The sequence below is a fragment of the Hypanus sabinus genome, chromosome 3 (genome assembly GCF_030144855.1).
Source record: "Hypanus sabinus isolate sHypSab1 chromosome 3, sHypSab1.hap1, whole genome shotgun sequence".
Classification (NCBI taxonomy): domain Eukaryota; kingdom Metazoa; phylum Chordata; class Chondrichthyes; order Myliobatiformes; family Dasyatidae; genus Hypanus; species Hypanus sabinus.
Window position 1 is genome coordinate 147033167 of NC_082708.1, and position 21628 is coordinate 147054794.

Below are 21628 nucleotides of genomic sequence, written 5' to 3' on the forward strand. Positions count from 1 at the left end.
GACACATTGTTTGGTTTGGGTACCTGTAGCACTGCTTCAGTCTTCTCTTGTGAATTTTGTAAGCCATACTTGTCAATGGTGTCCACAATATGAGATTTCATTCTTGAAAAACTCGCATTTCTTTCTCTTTGTGTGTAGACCATACTTATTCAGCCGGGTAAGCACTTTACCAAGGTTCAGACTCTATGTTGTCTGATTCTGTTTTACATATGGTAACTTTAAACATTTGCTTAGTTTTGTGTTTGAGACATTTCACTCGTTTGTGCTTTTTGTCTGTTTGCACACTCTCTCCATGTGACCTTGTCTGTGACACTTTTTGCAGACTTTTTCTTTGAACCAACAGTCATTTGCATCACGGAAGGATTTGCCACATCGATAACACTTTTGTCTTTTTGTGCCATTCAGGGACATTATGTGCATTTCACATTTTAACCCCCTTTTCTGTAGTTCTGCTGCATCCTTTGCTGCAGTCTTTAACAATATTGCAATGGTCAATGCCCACAATAAGGTTAGGTATCTTTCTGACAGCCACTTCTGAATGCTTTGTCTATGCATACCACATACAAGGCTGTCCCTTAATGCATCAGAAAGTCCATCTCTGAAGTCACAGTACTGGGAACGTTTTCACAGTTCTGCAATGTATTCAGAAATGCTTTCATCTTTTGATTGGTTGTATTTGTAAAATCTAAATCTCCCAGCTATTACCAGCTATTTAGGACAAGAGTGGCTTTGTAAAATTGTAAGTTTCACTGAACATCTTGCTTGCTGGCTTTTTAGAGGTTACCAAGGTGCATAAGAGACTCTGTTCTTGGGCCCATTAAGCTAAGAAGTGACAGGATTTTCTTTTGCTCCTCCACATTGTTTGCATTATAATACAGTTCAACCCTCTCAATATATGACTCCCAGCCTTCATTTGCACTATCAAATTCATCAATTTTCCCAACTGAAGCCACCACCACCTCATTTTCATTTCAAATTTAGTGTCTCTTTCACTGTTACTCGCCCTTTCCTTTGTTCGGTCCATAATGGCTTTCTCATGCTGTTTAACTCTTGTTATTTTGTCCTGTAGCTGTCAGTGCCGTTTGTGATATTTTTTGACATTCAGGTTCGTACTTGTTGCCAATTTGGTGTGCCTGTGCACAACTACATATCAATGAAATAAAAGCAGACATGTGGGAGATGGCTTTAACTGGTGTATTCACATTGCAGAGAGAGAGAGAGAGAGACAGAGACAGAGATCAATGCACACACGCTGACAACTTATTGCTGGGGAGTGGGGTCATTGCTCTGAAAGAAGTAGATCCATACATTACAACAACAGTGGTTGACCTCATCAACACTGATGCCGAGATGGCATACAGAGAGGAGGTAGAGGGGCTGTAGATGGTGCAAACACAACTTGCATCTCAAGCTGGTCAAGACCGTATGGTGATTGTGGACTTTAGGAGAGTGCAGGCTGACCACTCCTCACTGCACATAATTGGCTCCTCCGTGGAGAGTGTTAGAGGCACAAATTTCTGGAAGTGCGCATAATGGATAATCTCATCTGGCCCTTCAACACCACCTCTTTGGTCAAGAAAGCAGAGCAGCATCTCCACTTCCTGGGGAGATTGACACGAGTGACACTCCCCCCATCCCCCCCCCCAATTCTAACCAGTTTTTACAGCAGCACTATCGAGAGTGTCCAACCAGCTGAATCACCGTCTGGTCTGGGACTTGCAATGCACCTGACCGTGAGGACTACTGAGAGGATCATCTGGACCTCTGTTCCACCCATCCCAGACATTACCAGGAGCAGTGCATACGCAGGGCTCTTAGCATTGTCAATGATCCCTCCCATTTGTCCAACAATCTCTTTTTAACCCCCCCCCCCCACCCCACCTACCATCAGGCAGGAGGTTCTGTAGCATTAGGACAAGGACAAGGAGTAGCAGTTTAAATGATTTGGCACAGACTAGATGGACTGAATGACTTGTTTCTGTGCTGTATTTTTCAAGACTGTTAGGATGTGAAACAGTTTTCTCCAGACTGTGAGACTACTGTACTGTCTCCACCACCTAGGTCTCATCATGAAAGTAATGCCAGTAACATATTGTTTACTTTTGACTTGTGTCATAAATGCACCTTATTATTTGTTAGTTTGTTTGTGGTAATATTACCTTTGTGTTGTTATGTCAGTTATAAGTGCTATGCTGTGCACTTTGGTCCAGAGGAACGCTGTTTCATTTGGCAGTGTATAAATCTACTGTTGAATTCTGTACTTTGATAATAACATGTACCTTGAACTGAACAATAAACTTGAACTTGAAGGCCTACACTTTTCGGAATAGCTTCTTCCCCTCTCCCACCAGATTTTCTGAACAGTCCATGATTATTGCCTCACTATTTTTCTTTTGTAGTATTTACTTATTTTTTTATGTCTTGCCCTAAAACAACGGATTTGGGCTTGCATGGTAGCATAGTGGTGACTGTAATGCCATTACAGCACCAGTGATACAGCTTAAATTCTTCCAATGTCTGTAAGGAGTTTGTGTATCTTCCCCTAAGCACGTGGGTTTCCCAGATGCTCCTTCACGCCAAAGATGTATAGGTTATTAGGTTAGTGATCACATGGCTGTAATTGGGCCAGAAGGACCTGCTACAGTGTTGTTGCTCTAACTCACACACCCACTCACTCCATACCTGAGGGTGAATTTTGAAGGGAGGCAGCAACCAGCTTGTAGGAACTCTTGTAACCAGGATCTATGTAGCAGTGTGGTTCAAATGAAAGAGAAGTGGAATCTCCAGAGCACATTGAGACAAATGTGAATCAACAGATTGTGAGAGGGCATCAATATGCACTCCAAGGATCTTATGGCATATGTAGGTGTTAAACTTGATTCTGGTGTTGAGGATGTTTGGCTCAGAAAAAGAGCAACCCTGTTCCCCGGAAGTAAATTCCCCAGGCCAAACTTGAGAGTGGTACTTCATTATTCAAAATTTGCATTTTTTGGATGGCCCGCGACCACAAGAATTCAAAAAAAAAAATGGAGGCTCCATCGAAACATCAGAGTGGAAGGAAAGACCCAAGGAATGTTGCACTCTCAAGGTGGTTTTTAGAGAAATATTTATCCTTCACCCAATGCTGTCAGATCACTCACACTGGAAGAATTTATACAACTTGCCTTTTCCAACACATTGTAGGGCTGGCTCTTCTCAAATTCCTTTCACTAAAAGGGTGGGGTAGAGGAGTGTGTTTCAGTGTAAATTTACCTTTTTGTGGTCTGGATGGGTAAGCCTACTATATCCAAGAAACAATCTGTCTGCTTGTTGTACTCCACTGTGATTTTATTGTTATCTGTACTTTATGACCCCACTTACAAATAATCAAAATGTAGTCTAAGTTAAATAATGTATCTCAATTATATTGTGTCCATTGCAAATATTATGACTCTGCCAGCAAGAAGATATGATTATCTGAATCTGTCACACAGTCTCTATGTAGTGCAAGCATCTCTGCTAATGGGAATAGTTGTAGAGATCAACCAGTCCACTTAGAGCCAGCTTTATCTGTGTTAACACTTGTGCAATGAAGCTTCTACATGTCTTCCAGTCAGTTGTTCACACTGAATCTACTCTGTGTGTGATCAGACTGTCTTCATTATTCACAAATGGTTCACTTTGGCAGTGCCTGTTTCTGTTAATAGTCATTTCTCTGTAAGTATTAATACCAGGTCCTTGAACCATTGAGGGAGGAAAGTATAAGTCATATTTCCAGTGAAATCCTTCATTGGAACAAACCTGAATTCCAGCATTTATGGTTTTCCTATTTCTTCTGTGTTCTTGGTTTTCTGCCAGATTTCAACATTTTAAACATTTGTGCAGGAATTTTGTCTCTTTGATTAGTAGCCAGCAATTTACTTTATTTCCCCCCTCCCCCACTTCTAAATTGTATCAGAAGGTTTGGTTGGGAATGGGGAACTGGCAGGTCTATTCTGGATACCCTGGAATCCCCAATATGTCTTTAGGGTCAAACGCCATGCCAAAACAGTAACTAAAAAGCTCCCTTCTGATTAAACACTTTTGGCCATGAGGTGGACTAGTTTTACTGAGCATGTTTAATTATCATTCTTGAGCTGTGCGTAAGAACATAATGATAGGAACACGAGGCTACAGAGGGTAATGGACTTGGCCAATTCCATCATGAGCACAGCTTTCCTCGCCACTAAGGACACTTATTAGAGACAATGCCTTATTAAAGTGCTTACATCATCAGGAGATCCCACATCTGTGCCATCAGACAGGAGATGCCAGAGCCTGGAAACCGACATCTCAAGGTTCAACAACAGCTTCTTACTGTTGCATTGCATAACATTAGCCACCTCCCAGTCTTCTTGTATTTCAACTCGGGAGTTCAAAGTTACCAAGACCTCTGCGGATTTTAGCAACAATTTATCTGCCTTCTCTTTAAATATTACCATCGATCAAGCTTCCACAACCCTTGCCAAGGCTGGTGACTCTCAATTCCAGAAACTCAGCAGCCTTTGTAAGGAGCCTCATGCACAGACATGAGGAACCATCTATGCTTTGTAACTAGCTTCTCAGCATAAACCTGTGCAATGGAGAATTCTGCCAAAGAGTTGGCCGAATATTTATTCAAAATTGTAAGAGAAGTAAAATCCCCTTTAAACATACATCTAATCAAAATATTTGTACACTCATGAATAAACAAAAGATGGTGATGGAGGATAATATAGCTGTTGATATTGGATAATGTGGCTGGAGAAGTTATTCTGTCAAGAAGGAGGAAAGATTTAATCAGATGAATTGTGCTTGTGCCTCCTTGCACAGTAAAACATTTTTGTGTTTGACTCAAACCACATGACCCTTTTTTGCTTTCCTGTTGGGATTCAATCCCAATCCCTGCACAGCAAATTATCTTGACACAGTTTCCTGCTGAAAATGTCTGTTTGTGAAAACCAGCGTTGCTTTTTAAAACACAAGCTCCTATTGGATTTTTGTCACCATAGGTTTTTAATTGTTTATTCCAGAAAACCTTTGTTACTGGTGAGCTACTAATGCCTCCACTCTCTGTAGTTTTGAATATTGATAATCTTGGTTTTTGTATTTATGCATAGACTAACAAGGTCTACATTAGAGTTTGAAGTTCTTGTGTTGTGACTGTGCCACTTCAGGTTACCTTTCTGTCTATTCTGGTGATTATAGTACTGGTTGTCCCTGAAAAATATTAGGTGGACAATTTTCTCTGCCCTCTCCTGATATAAGGAAAGTTCAGAGGAAGATGTAATATGGAACCAATATCAGTTTTTAAATGAAAGTTAATGTGGTAAAAAATAAATTAATCCTTTTATTAATTCACTTGTTATAAATCTATAAACCATATACATTTTGATGGTTGAAATTTTACAAAATAGATTTTTATTAAATTTAGTCTTTTGAGATTTAGCTTGTTTAGAAAATACTTATAGACATTTTACATTTTTCAGGTGGTTCTGGAGGTTAAAATATGAGATTTTGTTTCATTTACTTTGGACTTTATTCAAGTAATGGTTTAAAGTGTTCACTGCACATATAATCTAAGGCTCAGAAAGGAGACTTGCCTTATTGCAAATTCTGGCTTCTTTTTTTTGACAGAGTTCTTCAGGAAATCTAGAACTCTGTTAGCCTTGCCCTGTGTAACTACTAGTGCACACTTACAATAGCACTCCTTCCTGTTTACTTGGTTAATAATTTCTCTGCACTACACACTACCTTCAGCCAAGTAGGCGCAATAATCTTGTGCTGTTAATCAAACCAATTTCCTTCTGTGTCTGGGCTTCAACATTATACCATGGAGCCTCTGTGAAACTTTCTATTTTCCTGTTGCCTCGAGCAACATTTCCTCTGGCTGTCACATGCACAATGACATCAATGTGATCTTCTGCTTAGAGATTCGTAATTTTGGAAACAACCTCTTGTGACTAAGCTGGCAGTGACACCCATATCCTGTACATATGAATTGTACCCACCTGTTGAACAGTATACTGGAGTTCTTGTGTACAGGGTTAGCATGTCATCATACTTTATTTTCAAAACTCTCCCTTCCCATTTAAGGCTACTTTCCCTATGTGGTTACGTACTGGCAGCCTAAATGCATTCAGATTCTAGCGGCTATAGCGGTAGCTGTATAAGACCATAAGATATAAGAGCAGAATTGGGCCATTCAGCCCTTTGAGTTTGTTCTGCTATTCTTCAATGGGTAATTTATTATCCCTCTCAATCTTATTTTCCTGCCTTCTCCCTGTAGCATTTGACACCCTGACTATCCAAGAACCTATTAATCACTGCTTTAAATATACTCAATTACCTGACCACTGCAGCTGTCTGTGGCAGTGCATTCCACAGCTTCACTACCCTCTGGCTAAAGAAATTCCTTTGAAACCTCTGTTCCAAATGTGCGTCCCTCTATGCTGAGGCTGTGCTCTCTGGTCCTAGTCTCACCTGCTATAGGAAACATCCACTCCGCTTCCACTCTATCCAGGCCTTTCAATATTTGCTAGGTTTTAATGAGATTCCCCCCACCCCCCCTTATTCTTGTGAACTCCAGCCAGTACAGGGCCAGAGTCATCAAATGCTCCTTGCACATTAACCCTTTCTTTCCCAGAATCATTCTCATGGATCTTCTCCAAAGCCTGCACATCTTTTCTTGGATAAGTGGCCCAAAACTGCTCATAATACTCCAATGTGATCAGAGCAATAACATCCTTGCTCTTATATCCAAATCCTCTTGAAATGAATGTCAATATTGAATTTGCCTCCCTTATCACCGACTGACTTACTGCCCATTATGCCACTGACCTTTAGGGCAGCAATGAAGGTCCTCCATCTCTGGTGGTCTTCAGGGCTTCCTTCGTCATATCAAAAACTTCCTCATGACTTTCACTACTATCAGTCATGCAAGTCCTGATAGGAAAATCAGGAATATCGTTGCACTCCAGTGTAGAAAGATGCGTAATTACCGTTTCTGTAAGAATTTCGTTTTACCAGACAGAGTTGTGAGCCCTGAACTGAACCACTGAACTAGGAAGACCTGTGGACCACTCCTTGTTTGGCCTCTACCCTTTGACCTATTTGGCATGGGTGACCCTACCAAGAGCCAAAGCATAAAGTCTGATTCTAGCCAACATTGCTCTCTGAGCCGCTGAGGAGCACACACCTCCAAACCCAACAGGAAGTTTGTGACCTTCTTAGAGGTACCGTGCAAGTTAATCTTCAGGAAAGTTTGCAAGGACTCTTAAGTTCCTTTGTACTTCTGATTTTTGAATGTTCTCCCCATTGAGAAAATAATCTACACTTCTATTCATTCTGCCAAAGTACATGACCATACACTGCCCTACAGTATATTTCATCTGCTGATTGTGTGACTGTTCTTCCAATCTGTCTAAGTCCTTCTGCAGACTACCAGCCCTTTCTTCTATCCACAAATCTGGCTGCAAAGCCATCAATTCTATCATCTAAGTCATTCACTTATAATTTGAAAAGACGTGGTCCCAACACTGACCCCTGTGGAACAACAGCAGTCATTCGCAACCAACCAGAAAATGCCCCCTTTATTCCAAATCTTTGCCTCCTGTCAGTCAGCCAATCTTTTATCAATGCTGGTATCTTTCCTGTAATACCATGGGGTACTAAGCAGTCTCATGTGCAGCACCTTGTCAAAGAATTTCTGAAAATCCAAGTAAACAATGTTCACTGACTCTTCTTTGTCAATCCTGCCTGTAACCTCCACAAAGGTTTCCAGCAGATTTGTTGGGCAAGATTTTTCCCTTAGAAAACCATGCTGACTTTGGCCCATTTTATCTGTGCCTCCAAGTACCTCGAATCTTCATCCTGAATAATAGACTCCAGCACATTCACAACCTCTGAGGTCAGGCTAACTGGCCTATAATATGTTTTTATTCTACCTCCCTCCCTTCTTGAAGAGTGGAGTGACATCTGCAATTTTCCAGTCTTCTGGAACCATTCCAGAATTTAGTGATTCTTGAAAGATCATTACCAATCTCTCCATAATCTCTTCAGAACCCTGGGATGTACACTGTCTGGCCCAGGTGACTTACCTACATTCAGACTTTTCAATTTCCTCAGCATCTTTTCCTTAGTAATAGCAACTACACTAACTTCTGCCACTCTTGAATTTCTGATATACATCACTGTTAGTGTCTTTCTCAGTGAAAACTGATGGAAAATACTTCCCACGGACCCTATGGGAGGCAAGTGCAGAAATTGTTGGGGCCCTAGCAGAGATAATTAAATCATCCTTAACAAAAGGAGAGATACCAGAGGATTGGAGTATAGCCAATGTTGTTCTGCTGTTTTTTTTTAAAAAGGCTCTAAACAAAAACCAGAGAATTCTAGGCCAGTGAGTCTGATATCAGTCATGGGAAAGTTATTGGAACATATTTTAATGGACAGGATATTATATATAAGTATTTGGATAGACATAGACTGGTTTAGGATTGTCAACACAGCTTTGTGTGTGGTAGGTCATGTCTAACCAATCTCATAGAGTTTATCAAGGAAGTTACCAGGAAAGTGGATGAAGGTAAGGTAGTTATCTACATGGACAAAGTCCCACATCAGAAGCTAGTCAGGAAGGTTCAGTTGCTCTGCATTCAGGATGAGGTACTAAATTGGATGTGACATTGGGTTTTTGGGAGAAGCCAGAGAGTAGTAGTAGAGGATTGCTTCTCTGACTGGAGGCCTGTGACTGGTGGTGCGTAACAGGAACTGGTGCTGGGTCTTTTGTTGTCTGTCATCTATATCAATGATCTGGATGATAATATGATTAACTGGATCAGCAACTTTGAGGATGATGCCAAGATTGGGGGTGTACTGGACAGTGAGGAAAGCTATCATGGCTTGCAAAGGGATCTGGACCAGCTGAAAAAATGGCAGATGGAATTTAATGCAGAAAAATGTCAGGCTATGTCAGGCAAAGTCCTACTTTGGTAGGACCAGCCAGGATAGTTCTTATATAATGAACAGTAGGGCACTGAGGATTGCGGTAAAACAAAGGAGTCTGGGAATACGGGTATATAATTTGTTTAAAGTGGTGTCACAGATAGGTAGGGTCATAAAGAAAGCTTTTGGCACATTGGCCTTCATAAATCAAATTATTGAGTACAGGAGATGGGATGTTATATTGAAGTTGTATAAGACATTGGTGAGGCCTGAAGGCTGATTTATACTTGTGCGTCGCATCTACACTGTAGGTAACACATACCCTGTGCTGTAGGGTGACGTGCACCTCTCCAGAAAAGTTACTCACACATCACAGCGATGCAGACCGCAACAACTGTGATTGGTCCGCTTGGTAGTGTTGCATTTCCGGTTGCTTCTTCTCCACTGTGTCTGTAAGCTGTGCGTACACCGAAGTGAAATAGATGAACCAAATCATCAAATCTACCTGCTGACATGAAAATATCTGAAATGCATTTCCTCATTCATGTCTCTCACCAAAGAAACTCAACACAGTGGCATAGAAACCCCACCGCCAACTAGCATTTTGGTGCACACCAGTGCATGCTCGCTACCGCGTAGAGCGCCGAAGAAGTGAAAATCAGGGTTATGGCATAGGCTGCGGCGTAGCCCATACGCACAAGTATCAGTCAGCCTTAATTTGGAGTATTGTGTGTAGTTTTAGTTACCTACCTACAGGAAAGATGTAAAACAAGTTTGAAAGAGTTCAGAGAAAATTTATAAGGATGTTGCCAGGTCTGGGGGACCTGAGTTAAAAGGAAAGTTTGGATAGGGTAGGACTGTATTCTTGAGAACGTAGAAGATTGAGAGGAGCTTTGATAGAGAGATACAAAATTATGAGGGATATAAATAAGATAAATGCAGGGAAGCTTTTTCCAGTGAGGTTGGTTGAGACTACAACCAGAGGTCATGGCTTAAGGGTGAAAGGTGAGAAGTTTAAGGGGGAACATGGGGGAAAACTTATTCACTCTGAGGCCCGTGAGAGTGTGGAATGAGCTTCCATCACGAGTGGTCCATGCAAGCTCGGTTTCAACGTTTAAGAGAAGTTTGGATTGGTGCATGGATGGTAGGGATATGGAGGGCTGTGGTCCCAGTACAGGCAGTTTAAGTAGTTTTCAGGATGGACTAGATGGGCCAAAGAACCTGTTTCTGTGCTGTGCTTCTCTGTGACTTATTAAGATTGTCCGCTATTTCTTTGTCTCCCATTACTATCACTCTAGCATCATTTTCCAGTGGCCTGATAGCCACTCTAGCCTCTCTTTTATTCTTTGTTTACCTGAAAATACTTCTTGTATCCTCTTTTACATTATTGGCTAGCTTACCTTCCCATTTAATCTTTTCTCTCTTTGTGGCTTTTTTAGTTGCCTGTTGATTTTCAAAAATTTCCCAATCTTCAAACTTCCCATTAGTTTTTAACTATATTATATACCCTTTTTTTTTCCTTTTTTGCTGTCTTTGACTTCCCTTGTCAGCACAATTGCTTCATCCTTCCTTAAGAATACTTCATCTTTGGGATGTATCTATCCTGCACCTTCTGAATTTCACCCAGAACCTCCAGCCATTGCTGTTCTACTGTCATCCCCGCTAGTATCCCCTCCCAATCAATTTTGGCCAGCTGCTCCCTCATGCTTCTACAATTCCCTCTACTCTACTGTAATACTGATACATCTGACTTTAGCTTCTGCCTCTCAAACTGCAGGGTGAATTCCATCATATTATGATCACTGCTTCCTGATGATACCTTTACCTTAAGTTCCCTAATCAAATCTGGTTCATTACACAATACCAAATCCAGAATTGCCTTTCCTCGAGAGGGATCAAGCATAAACTGCTCTAAAAAGCCATCTTGTAGGCAGCCAATTCCCTCTCTTGGGATCCGGCATCAACCTGATTTTCCCTAACTACCTGCATATTGAAATTCCCCATGACTATTGTAACATTACTCTTTTTACATGCATTTTCTACTTCCCATTTTAATTTATATTCCACCTCCTGGTTGCTGTTTGAAGGCCTGTATATAACATCCATCAGGGTATTTTTACCCTTTGAGTTTATTAACTCTACCCGCAGGGAATCGATATCTTTTAATACCATGTCAAATCTCAGGATTTGATTTAATTTTTATACTAACAAAGCCACCCCACCTCCTTGGCCTATCTGCCTGTCCTCTTGGTTCAATGTGTATCCTTGGATGTTAAACTCTCAACTATAATCTTCTTCCAGCCACAATTCAGTGACGGCAGGTATGGCGTTGTAGACATTCTCTAACTGTGCTACAAGATCATCTGACTTATTCTTTTTTACTGGATTCATTCAGATATAACACCTCGAGTCCTGTATTCATCATTTTTTTAATTTTGCCCCTATGTTACACTTTAACTCATACTGTTGACTGCAACTTTGGCCTATTACCTCCCTGTTCTTCCTCACATTCTCAGTGCACACTGCATTTACTTGTATACCAACTGCCCCATCCTCATCCCTATCATTGCAGTTTCCATCCCCTGTCAAGTAAGCTTATACCTTCCCCAACGGCTCTGGTAAACCTGCTCGCAAGAATATCGGTCTTCCTTGGATTCAGGTGTAGCCTGTTCTATTTGTATGGTTCATACCTTGCCCAGAAGAGATCCCAACGACTAGGGACCTTAACATAAAGGAACCCTTGGGAGGCAGTGATCATAATTTTTGAAGATGTGACTAAACACATTGATGAAGGAAGAGCAGTAGATGTAGTGTATATGGTTTTTAGCAGGGCATTTGACAAGGTACCCCATGCAAGGCTTATTGAGAAAGTAAGGAGGCATGGGATCCAAGGGGACATTCCTTTGTGGATCTAGAACTGGCTTGCCCACAGAAGGCAAAGAGTGGTTGTAGACGGGTTATATTCTGCATGGAGGTCAGTGACCGGTGGTGTGCCTCAGGGATCTGTTCTGGGACCCCTACTCTTCGTGATTTTTATAAATGACCTGGATGAGGAAGTGGAGGGATGGCTTAGTAAAATTGCTGGTTGGAGGTGTTGTGGATAGTGTGGAGGGCTGTCAGAGGTTACAGCAGTACATTGATAGGATGCAAAACTGGGCTGAGAAGTGGCAGATAGAGTTCAACCCAGATAAGTGTGAGGTGGTTCATTTTGGTAGGTCAAATATGATGGCAGAATAGTATTAATGGTAAGACTCTTGGCAGTGTGGAGGATCAGAGGAATCTTGGGGTCTGAGTCCATTGGACACTCAAAGCTGCTGCACAGGTTGACTCTGTGGTTAAGAAAGCATACGGTGTATTGGCCTTCATCAATCGTGGGATTGAGTTCAGGGGCTGAGAGGTAATGTTGCAGCCATAGGGGACCCTGGTCAGACCCCACTTGGAGTACTGTGTTCAGTTCTGGTTGCCTCACTATAGGAAGAATGTGGAAACCATAGAAACGGTGCAGAAGCGATTTACAAGGATGTTGCCTGGATTGGGGTGCATGCCTTATGAGAATAGGTTTGGGTGAATTTGGCCTTTACTCCTTGGAGCGATGGAGGATGAGAGGTGACCTGATAGAGGTGTATAAGATGATAAGAGGCATTGATCGTGTGGATAGTCAGAAGCTTTTTCCCAGGGCTGAAATGGCTAATATGAGAGGGCACAATTTTAAGGTGCTTTGAAGTAGGTACAGAGGAGATGTCAGGGGTAAGTTTTTTATGCAGAGAGTGGTGAGTGCGTGGAATGGACTGCAATCCATTGTGGTGGAGGCGGATATGATAGGGTCTTTTAAGAGAGTCCTGAATAGGTACATGGAGCTTAGAAAAATAGAGGGCTATGGGTAACTCTAAGTAATTTCTCATGTCAGGACACTTTCAGCAGACCTTTGTAGGCCAAAGGGCCTGTATTGTGCCGTAGGTTTTCTTTGTTTCTAAGTTTCTATAATATGATTGAATTCATACTGCAATTTGAGAGGGAGAAGCACAACTCATATGTACCTGTATTGTAAAGGAATAAAGGGAATTACAGAGGCATGAGAAAGGAGCTTGCCCGAATGGATTGGAGGAGGATACTGGTGAGGATGTTGACAGAGCAGCGATAGCTGAAGTTTTTGTGAATATTTCACAAGGCACAGGATAGATATGTCCCATAGAACAAGTTGTTCTCAAATGGCAGGGGTAGACAAATGTACCTGACAAAGGATGTTAAGAACTGTATAAAAGCCAAGGAAAGCGCATATAAAGTAGCAAAAGTGAGTGGGAAGTTGGATGATTGGGAAGCTTCTAAAACCCAACAAAAGACAACTTAAAAAAAAGCTATAAGAGAAAAGATGAAATATGAGGGCAAACTAGCCAATAATATAAAGCAGGATACCAAAAGTTTTCTCATTTATATAAACAGTAAAAGGGAGGTGTGAGTTGATATTGAATCAGTGGAAAATGATGCTGGTGACGAAGAAATGGCAGATGAACTTAATGGGTACTTTGCATCTGTCTTCACTGTGGAAGACACTATCAGTGTGCCAGAGGTTGTGAGTGTGAGGGAGCAGGAGTGAGTGCCATTGCTATTACAAAGGAAAAAGTGCTAGGCAAACTCAAAGGTCTTAAGGTGGATGAGTTACCTGGGCCGGATGGACTACATCCCTCCCACTATTTCCTCAGCCATGCATTTGTCTGGAAAGCATTCTCTTCATCCCCTCACTGGTGCCTGGCACAACAGCAATCCAGAGATTACTCCCCTGGATGTTCTGATTTTCAGCTTTCTATCTAACTCCCTATATTCTCTCTTCAGGGCCTCCTCCTTTTCTACCTATATTGTTGGTGCAAATACTTACCGTGACTGCTGGCTGCTCACCCTTCTCCTTTAGAATGCTGTGGATCTGATCCGAGATGACCCTGACCCTGCTATTTGGGAGGTAAAATACCCGCTGGATTTAATTTTCATGTCTCCTGTTTACTCCTACAACTATGGAATCCCCTATCATTACTGCACCCTTCTCCCTTTTTCCCTTCTGAGCCATAGAGTCAGATTAAGTGCCAGAGTTCTAGTTGCAATGGCTTCTCCCTAGTAGGTTGCTCCCCCCACCTCCAGCAGTATCCAAGCTGTATACTTATTATTGAGTGTAGCAACCACGGTGGTAGTCTGCACTGGCTGTCTGTTTGTTTTCCCAGTCACCCAGGTAGCTCCAATCTATCACCTTCTCATTCTTCTGTATGAGCTGGAGGTGACCTAGCTGCAGTTCCAGTTCCTTAACACAGTCTCTGGGGAGTTACAGCTTGATGCACTTCAAGATTTAGTTACCAGGGTGACTGGAGGTCACACAAAGAACATGCCTCTAACCCTGGACCTATTCTCAGTGTACTATCTATGCGCTTATGGACAAAGCGGGGGTGGGGGGGGGAAGCTTAGTAGAAACCTGTTTAGAACTTTCGCTTGCTTAAACCTGTTGAGCCAAAGCTCTCCACTCTAACACTGGCCCACTTTAACAATGGCCACTCAGCTTACATCTTCCTTCTTTTTACTGGGTCAAATAAAACTCATTCCTGATGAGACAAATGGTTCCTGTTATGCAACTCTCCCCTCTCCCCTCTCCCTCTAATTTTGTATGAAGTACATTATTATTATAATTGGTACTGTATGTTATTACTGCATCTTCCGGTTGGAATGCATTTTAATTTTGAAGTCAACATTTTTAGCATTAGAACCTTGCTCTTTACGGAAATATTATTGTTCTAACTATTCCAGGAGCAGCATAATTTACTGTTTAAAATTTTGCTGAGATACTTATTTTGTGTATTGTAAAGAAGCATGATTTGTACTTTTATAATTGTGTTAATATTTAATAATTGGCAATAACTAGAGATAATCTTGTAAATAAAATGCTTGACCAGGAACCTTGTGAACAAAATTCCCAACAGAACTTCATTGGTAGAATACACAGGGGAATTTCTACCATTTCTGATCATGTGATTTATACAAGTAATCCATCTTGATGTGTCAGATTTTACATTTTGTATTCAAGAAGAGATAAAGCTTTGAAGATCTACCTTACAAATTCAATTCCACTACAGTGAAAAGAGGGAGGGAGTTCATACAAACTACAGGTCATTCAGCCTTGCATAAGCAGCTGAAAAAATAACGGATATCGTTGTTAAGCAAAGGGTGCCTGGAAAACAATAATAGAATCTGGCAGAAATTGCATGGATATATGAAAGAGAAATTTTGTTTGCAAATTCTCTTTTTGCCCTACCTGGTTATTGAGGGAACCAGAGGTGATGATGTCACAATATGTCAGTCATGCAATACTCAGGTGAGAAAAAAAATCACTTGAGGGTAGTGATTCTTGGAATTCTGTGCCATGAAGGCTGTGGAGACATGGTTATTAATGAAGTTGAAGACTGAGATCAAACAACTCTTAGCTGGTAAATGAAGTGGGAGTTTGTACAGGGAAGTAATACTGAAGTAAAAGTTTGTGATCATTTTGAATGGAAAGCACAATCTGAATGGCATTCTTCTGCTATTTTACCCTTGTATGTTTAAGAACATTGAGTGTAGAATGGTTTGGGATGTCCCAATACTATATAGAAACTTTTACACTGTAGACCACTAATTTCTGCACAGCAATCTCCTACAAAGTTAACAAGACAAGTGACAAATTAGCTGCTTTAGTGATTTTTGATGCAGAAGAAATATGGAGAGTGCAACTGTTCTTTGGAACAGAATGGAATCTTTGTGTCCACCCAAAAGGCTTGGGTAGAGTCTTTAAAATCTCATCCAAAATGCCGAGCCTAGCACCGCTTCAATACCACACAGATTATTTAATCTAGAGTACTTACTCAAGATTTTGGAACCTTGGACCATTTTTATCAAGTGGCTACTGTGGGCATCAATCACATAGATTTTCATTTTGTTCTAAAAAGCTCTTTTTTTTAAACATAGCATGCATTATGGCAAAATTCATTAATTGCTTCACTGATTCTCTGATGTGTCCACTTAGTTCCTAATATTTGCTGAAATGATACTGTGGAGGAATGATGTACCTGCTGGAATTGCAATGAAATTTAAAAGTGAAGCATTAATTTCTTAGTGCAGGGGGATAACTGATGCCAAGGATGCTTGGTTTTTTTGTTTAATACTTTGGCATAGTAAGAGAATTGGAGTTCATGCAGGGAAGTAACACTAAGGTAAGGGAGCACAAGAGGCTGGTGTATAGACCCTACACTCAATTTCTGCTCAGCAACGGTGCATATGAGAAATGTAATGCTGTGGAATAGATTGTGAATGATCAATACTAATCTGGGATATAGCTAACATAAAATCTACCCTTTTGATTAAAAATTTGAAGCAATTTCTCTAGTGTTAGATTTTGTGCTTATCTGAACATTGATGAAAACAAGAAGGTAGTAAATTGCATTAAATGTGAATGTGTCCACTGGCAGTCAACTGTCACACTTCCTATAAATAGCACTTTCTGTAAGTGTCAGATTTTAAATCTCACACATCAGGTATCACATCGGAATTTAGAACCTATTTCAATACTAAGAGAAAGCACAAGGGTATCTGCTAACTGTATTACATCCAATGCTATTCCAGGGGTACGTAAATATTTCCAAAGGGAAAGAAGATAATTCATTGACTTGAGTGGTCAAAAGTGCTGCTGCTCTGAAAACCCCAGTTCATCTTTTAGCTTCACCGAGGTTAGCATTTTGTATGAGTCGTTTGGTCCCCCTTTCATAGTTCGTTTGTATCCGTTCCCATCTCATTGTTGCTGTGAATGTCCATTCTGTTGAATAATTGCTCATATCCCCTTCCTCCACCAATTTAATGACAATGCAGCTTTGGCTGGGCTTGTATTTGTTCAGAGTCTTCCCAAATATTCCATGCAGTTTCTGTTAATCATTACTACAAAGAAATGACACTTTAATGAAGAGGTATTTCGGGGTTGGCCTGTTGATTCTGCAGTGTCTTAGATGATTACAGACCCAAAGATCCTTATTGAATTACATGCTTAGCTTACATATTATTTGCACAATTCATTAACTCTTAGCCTAGCTTCTCGTTATACCATATGATCACAATTTTACTGCTACACATAGAAGAACAGTTTGATCCATTTTACATTACCATGGATGAAGGTATTAATTTTTTTCCAGTTTTCTATTAGCATGAAAATTTGATAATTTATTATTTCTTTAATATAGTGGCACCTTTTGACATGTCATGTTGGCTGGATTAGCAGAGACTCCTTCGAGCATGTGCAAGCAAGCTTGCCGTCCTGGCACAAGATCTCAGTGTATCAGCTACGAAAGGGCTGACCAGCTCTCATTGCCTGTTACTTCTGGCTGCAGGGTCTGGTCACTTAATGCTGACAACATCACCAGGTCAGTTGGCTAAATGGAAGTGAAAGTTTTTGCAATTCCCAAACCATTGAACTCCTTAGAGTTTATAAAATATTTTCATTGCAAATAAAGTTCATTGCAAATATTTTTAATTATACTGCAACTTTGAAGTTGATTTGCAAAATATCCTATGCCTTTAGATTTGAAAATAAGTGATTTATTTGGCTAAAGAGAAAACATGTCAAATCATGAAGAATAGTTACAATAATCTCTATCTATAGATTCTTCCTGTGCTGCAGCCAAAGACTGCACAATGAGGGCAATGTCACCTATCCTAGGACCATCCGTTTTTTCCATCTTAATCTTCTATCACTATGGTGCTAATCCAGCCCAGAAACAAGTCAAGATCACAGTATGACAGCTGGAAATTTGACATTCAAGTAATTAACTAAAGGCTGCCCCAGCAGACTGGACAGACGAGATCTACAGTGCAATCCAATGGCTAGAAATTGGTTCTGCAACACTCCATGGAGAACAAAGGCCATGACGAGGCACAGAAGTTATGGACATCCACAACAACCAAGGAAGACCCATATGTGATGGCTAACCCTACCACTGGACCCAGACCTCTGAGTTTGGGACGGTGAAACGGCCGCACTGCATCAGCTTAGCTTTTCCATTTTAAAACTCTCCCGTGCAGGTTTCCTATCATCATCAGGTGCAACGGATGACCAAAAATTAATTAAATAAAAGCTGGGATTGCAGGACTGCAACATAGAACTGTTTTATTGTTATATATAAAAGAATTACTCAATCAGCTTACAAATACCTTAAAGGGAAAGAAATCTGCTCTCCTATTGGCCTGGCCAGTATGTCATTGTAAATTGCACCAATGTTGTTGACTTCTACCTGCCCCCCTAGTTTGAGAGCACTGTGGATGAGACAATAAACAGTGTCTTGTTAACTACATCCCTACCTCGTGAGCAAAAATATAAAATACTGCGTTGTGTTTCCTTCTGTTCAAGAAGTTGGGGAAATTTGAATGAGATGTTTAAAATGATGACAGAATTGGTAAGGTAGTTAGATTTGGATTCACCATTGTGCCCACAGTGGGTAAATTTGGAATGTAATGAGGTAAAGGGATATTCTCTATTCTCTGTTCTTGGTTCTTGTCTTCCTGCTGATTTAGTTAAATTTAATAAACAAATATCTAATCCTGTTATTAAACATACATTACGAATTTGGTTTCAATTTCGTAAGTTTTTTACTTTGAAAAACTTTGTTCTTGATAGCCCTATCTTACTTAATTTCTTTTTCAAACCCTCTTGGACAGATCAAGCTTTTAACATATGGAAAAGGAAAGATATAAAATGTTTTCGTGATCTCTTTTTTGAAGATACTTTGATGTCATTTGACCAACTTTCCAACAAATTTGAATTACCTAAATCTAATTTTTTCAGATATTTACAAATTAGAAATTTCTTACATAAAGTTTTACCATCTTTTCCTAATTCAACTTTGGTGGACTTTACAGATTTGATTTTTACCTTAAACCCTTGTCAGAAGGGATTAGTAGCTTTTATTTATAATATGATTATGAAGATACAACCAGAAATATCAGTTAGAATTAAACAAGAATGGGAAAAAGAACTTCGATATAATATATCAACAGATAAATGGGAAAAAATTTTGCAAATGGTTAATTCTTCTTCTATATGTGCTAAACATGCTTTAATACAATTTAAAATTGTACATAGAGCTCATATGTCTAAAGATAAACTTGCTCGATTCTATTCTCATATTAACCCTCAATGTGACAGATGTCATTCAGAAGTGGCCTCATTGACCCATATGTTTTGGTCATGTCCCACTTTACATAATTACTGGAAGGACATATTTACTACTATTTCCTCAATTTGGAATATAGATTTACAACCTCATTTTATTACTGCAATTTTTGGCATACCGAATGAAGATGGTAATCAGTTTTCCCCTTCAATCAGACGAATGATTGCTTTTGTAACATTAATGGCCAGAAGGTCTATATTACAAAATTGGAAAGAAGTAAATCCTCCTACCACGTTTCAGTGGCTTTCTCAAACTATTTCTTATCTGAGCCTGGAAAAAATTAGAAGCACTATTTTTGACTCATCAATTAAATTTGAAGAAACTTGGAGACCGTTTATTCGACATTTTACATATGAATTAATTTGGCCTTTTCCAGACCTTCTTTCTGCTTATTCTTGTTCAGATATGGAGTTCCGGAGTTTTTTGACACTATCATATACTTGTAAACTATTATTATTGCCCATGTTAGTTTAGTTTAGTGTTTTATTTTTCTTAATATATACTTTTTTCACATATTTTCAAATTTTTTCTTCTTTTAATGGTTATTTTTGTTTTTTTTCATATATAATCATATGGACTTGATTGATTAAGGTATTTTTCTTTCTGCTGATGTTTAATAGGATATTGTTATCTTATTATCAACGTGACTTCAAGTCTATTGTATTCATAATTTACTCATTATTATGTTATGTTTTTTTTATATGTATATATGAAAATCAATAAAAAAAATTGAAAAAGAAAGAAAGAATTGGTAAGGTAGTTATAGAGGAACTGTTTCCTCTGGGTAGTTACTGGGGAAATTTGTAAACAAGTAAAAAAAGTTAAAATTAATTTTGCTGAGATAGTATGAGAGAGCTTGTTAAACCTTGGCTTGTAAGTGATGAAAAGCAATGACTACGTTTTATTTGTAAGGAGAAAAGAATGTGTTAAAGTTATCTGATTAAATTTTTGATTTGATGTTTGCAGTGTATATGCGTTCAATTTTGACTTTGTACTTTCAGGATGTGCTCCCAGTAGCCACCAGAAGAGGAGCTCAGTTTGAAATGAGAAGATTTCTGAGGACTAAAACATTTGGCTCGGAAACTGATGGTGTTGGTGTCAAATCGTTCAGGACTGACTAACTGGACTGACATTCCAGAAGGACAGGATGTGGTTAAGAGTGATGCGAAGGGGAACGCCGGCATGGATTTGGCAGTTTGCTACGGTATTGGTTTTCCTGTGCAGTGTAGTATCCTTGTTGTACATGCTGGCGTGCACTCCAAAGGTGGAAGATGGTCAACCCTTGTTACCCAGGGTGAGTGGGCCAACTGGGAAAGACAACTTTCGGGTGTTGCTCGAAGAGCGTGAGGAGCAACACCGTAATTATATCAACAGCCTGAAGAAGCAAATAGCACAACTGAAGGAGGAACTGCGGGAAAGAAGTGAGCAGCTCAAGGTTGTACATGACCGCTACAGTGACTCACTGGGAGGCAAATTTGATCCAAGCAATCCAGTGAAAACGCAAGTGGATCTGTGGGGGTTTCTGCACTCACAGATCGACAAAGCGGAAGTCCACTCTGGTGTGAAATTGCCGACAGAATATTCGGTGATACCATTTGAGAGCTTCACCCTCCAGAAGGTGTACCAGCTGGAAATGGGCCTCACCCGACATCCTGAGGAGAAACCAATCCGGAAGGACAAACGGGATGAACTGGTGGAAGCTATTGAGGTTGCACTAGGGATCTTGAACAGCCCCGAAGATGAAGGAGCAGCAAACCATCGGACGCACGCAGCTGCTGACTTTATTGAAGGTTGGTTTGTTCATTTCTCTGTGGCTGATGTTCCTGATTTCTAGTTGCAATGATCTGAAGTAGAATAGCACATTGTCCTTCAAGCACTTAAACCAAGGTTGTAACCCAGCCAGATGGATGAATGAAAGCTTCCTCGTTGTGTTGGCTTTAAGTACCCTTCTTGTTACAAGGTTGGGTGTTCAGTAGCTCATTGACCCATGGCATTAAGATGCTCTCATAAAGAGTTTGTTGCCCCCTCCTCCTATGTTTTCAACAAACTTGTAATTATGCAAAAATCTGAAGGATTTTTAGAAAATAGAAAATGAATAGAATTTCCTATATTGTTATGAATTTGAAAGATTACTGTAATCATACATTAGATTCCTTCTTTCTTTGTCATTTTGCTACAAGCTGAGCCCTGTATGTATTCATTACTTTTCCCTTTATTGTTATGCCAATGATTCAAAGAGGTACAATTTCTAATTGTTGAGTAGTTTACCCTTCCTAACAGCAGTAAATTTGGGACTAGAGGGTCTTGATCTTACGGTAAAACGTCATTGTTTTAAATTATAGAAATTTTAGTTTCAATAGCTCAATAGTTCCATTTAATATCAGAAAATGTATACAATACACAACCCAAAATTCTTGTTCTTCATAGTCATTCATGAAAACAGAAGAGTTCCTCAAAGAATG

The 21628-nt window shown here is 40.0% G+C and overlaps 1 protein-coding gene across 3 annotated transcripts in view; it reads left to right on the top strand.

Moving 5' to 3' along the window:
* Nucleotides 1–21628, top strand: part of LOC132391756 (chondroitin sulfate N-acetylgalactosaminyltransferase 1-like) — a 167684-nt gene that overhangs the window by 53899 nt on the left and 92157 nt on the right. For 2 of the 3 annotated variants that reach the window (XM_059965333.1, XM_059965335.1), the window contains 3 exons: nt 13771–13894; nt 17181–17360; nt 20168–20956. In XM_059965333.1, the coding sequence (XP_059821316.1) occupies nt 20314–20956 (643 nt within the window). In that variant the 5' untranslated portion in view covers nt 13771–13894; nt 17181–17360; nt 20168–20313. The remainder of the gene's footprint in view (nt 1–13770; nt 13895–17180; nt 17361–20167; nt 20957–21628) is intronic. The other variant, XM_059965336.1, reaches the window with a different exon arrangement.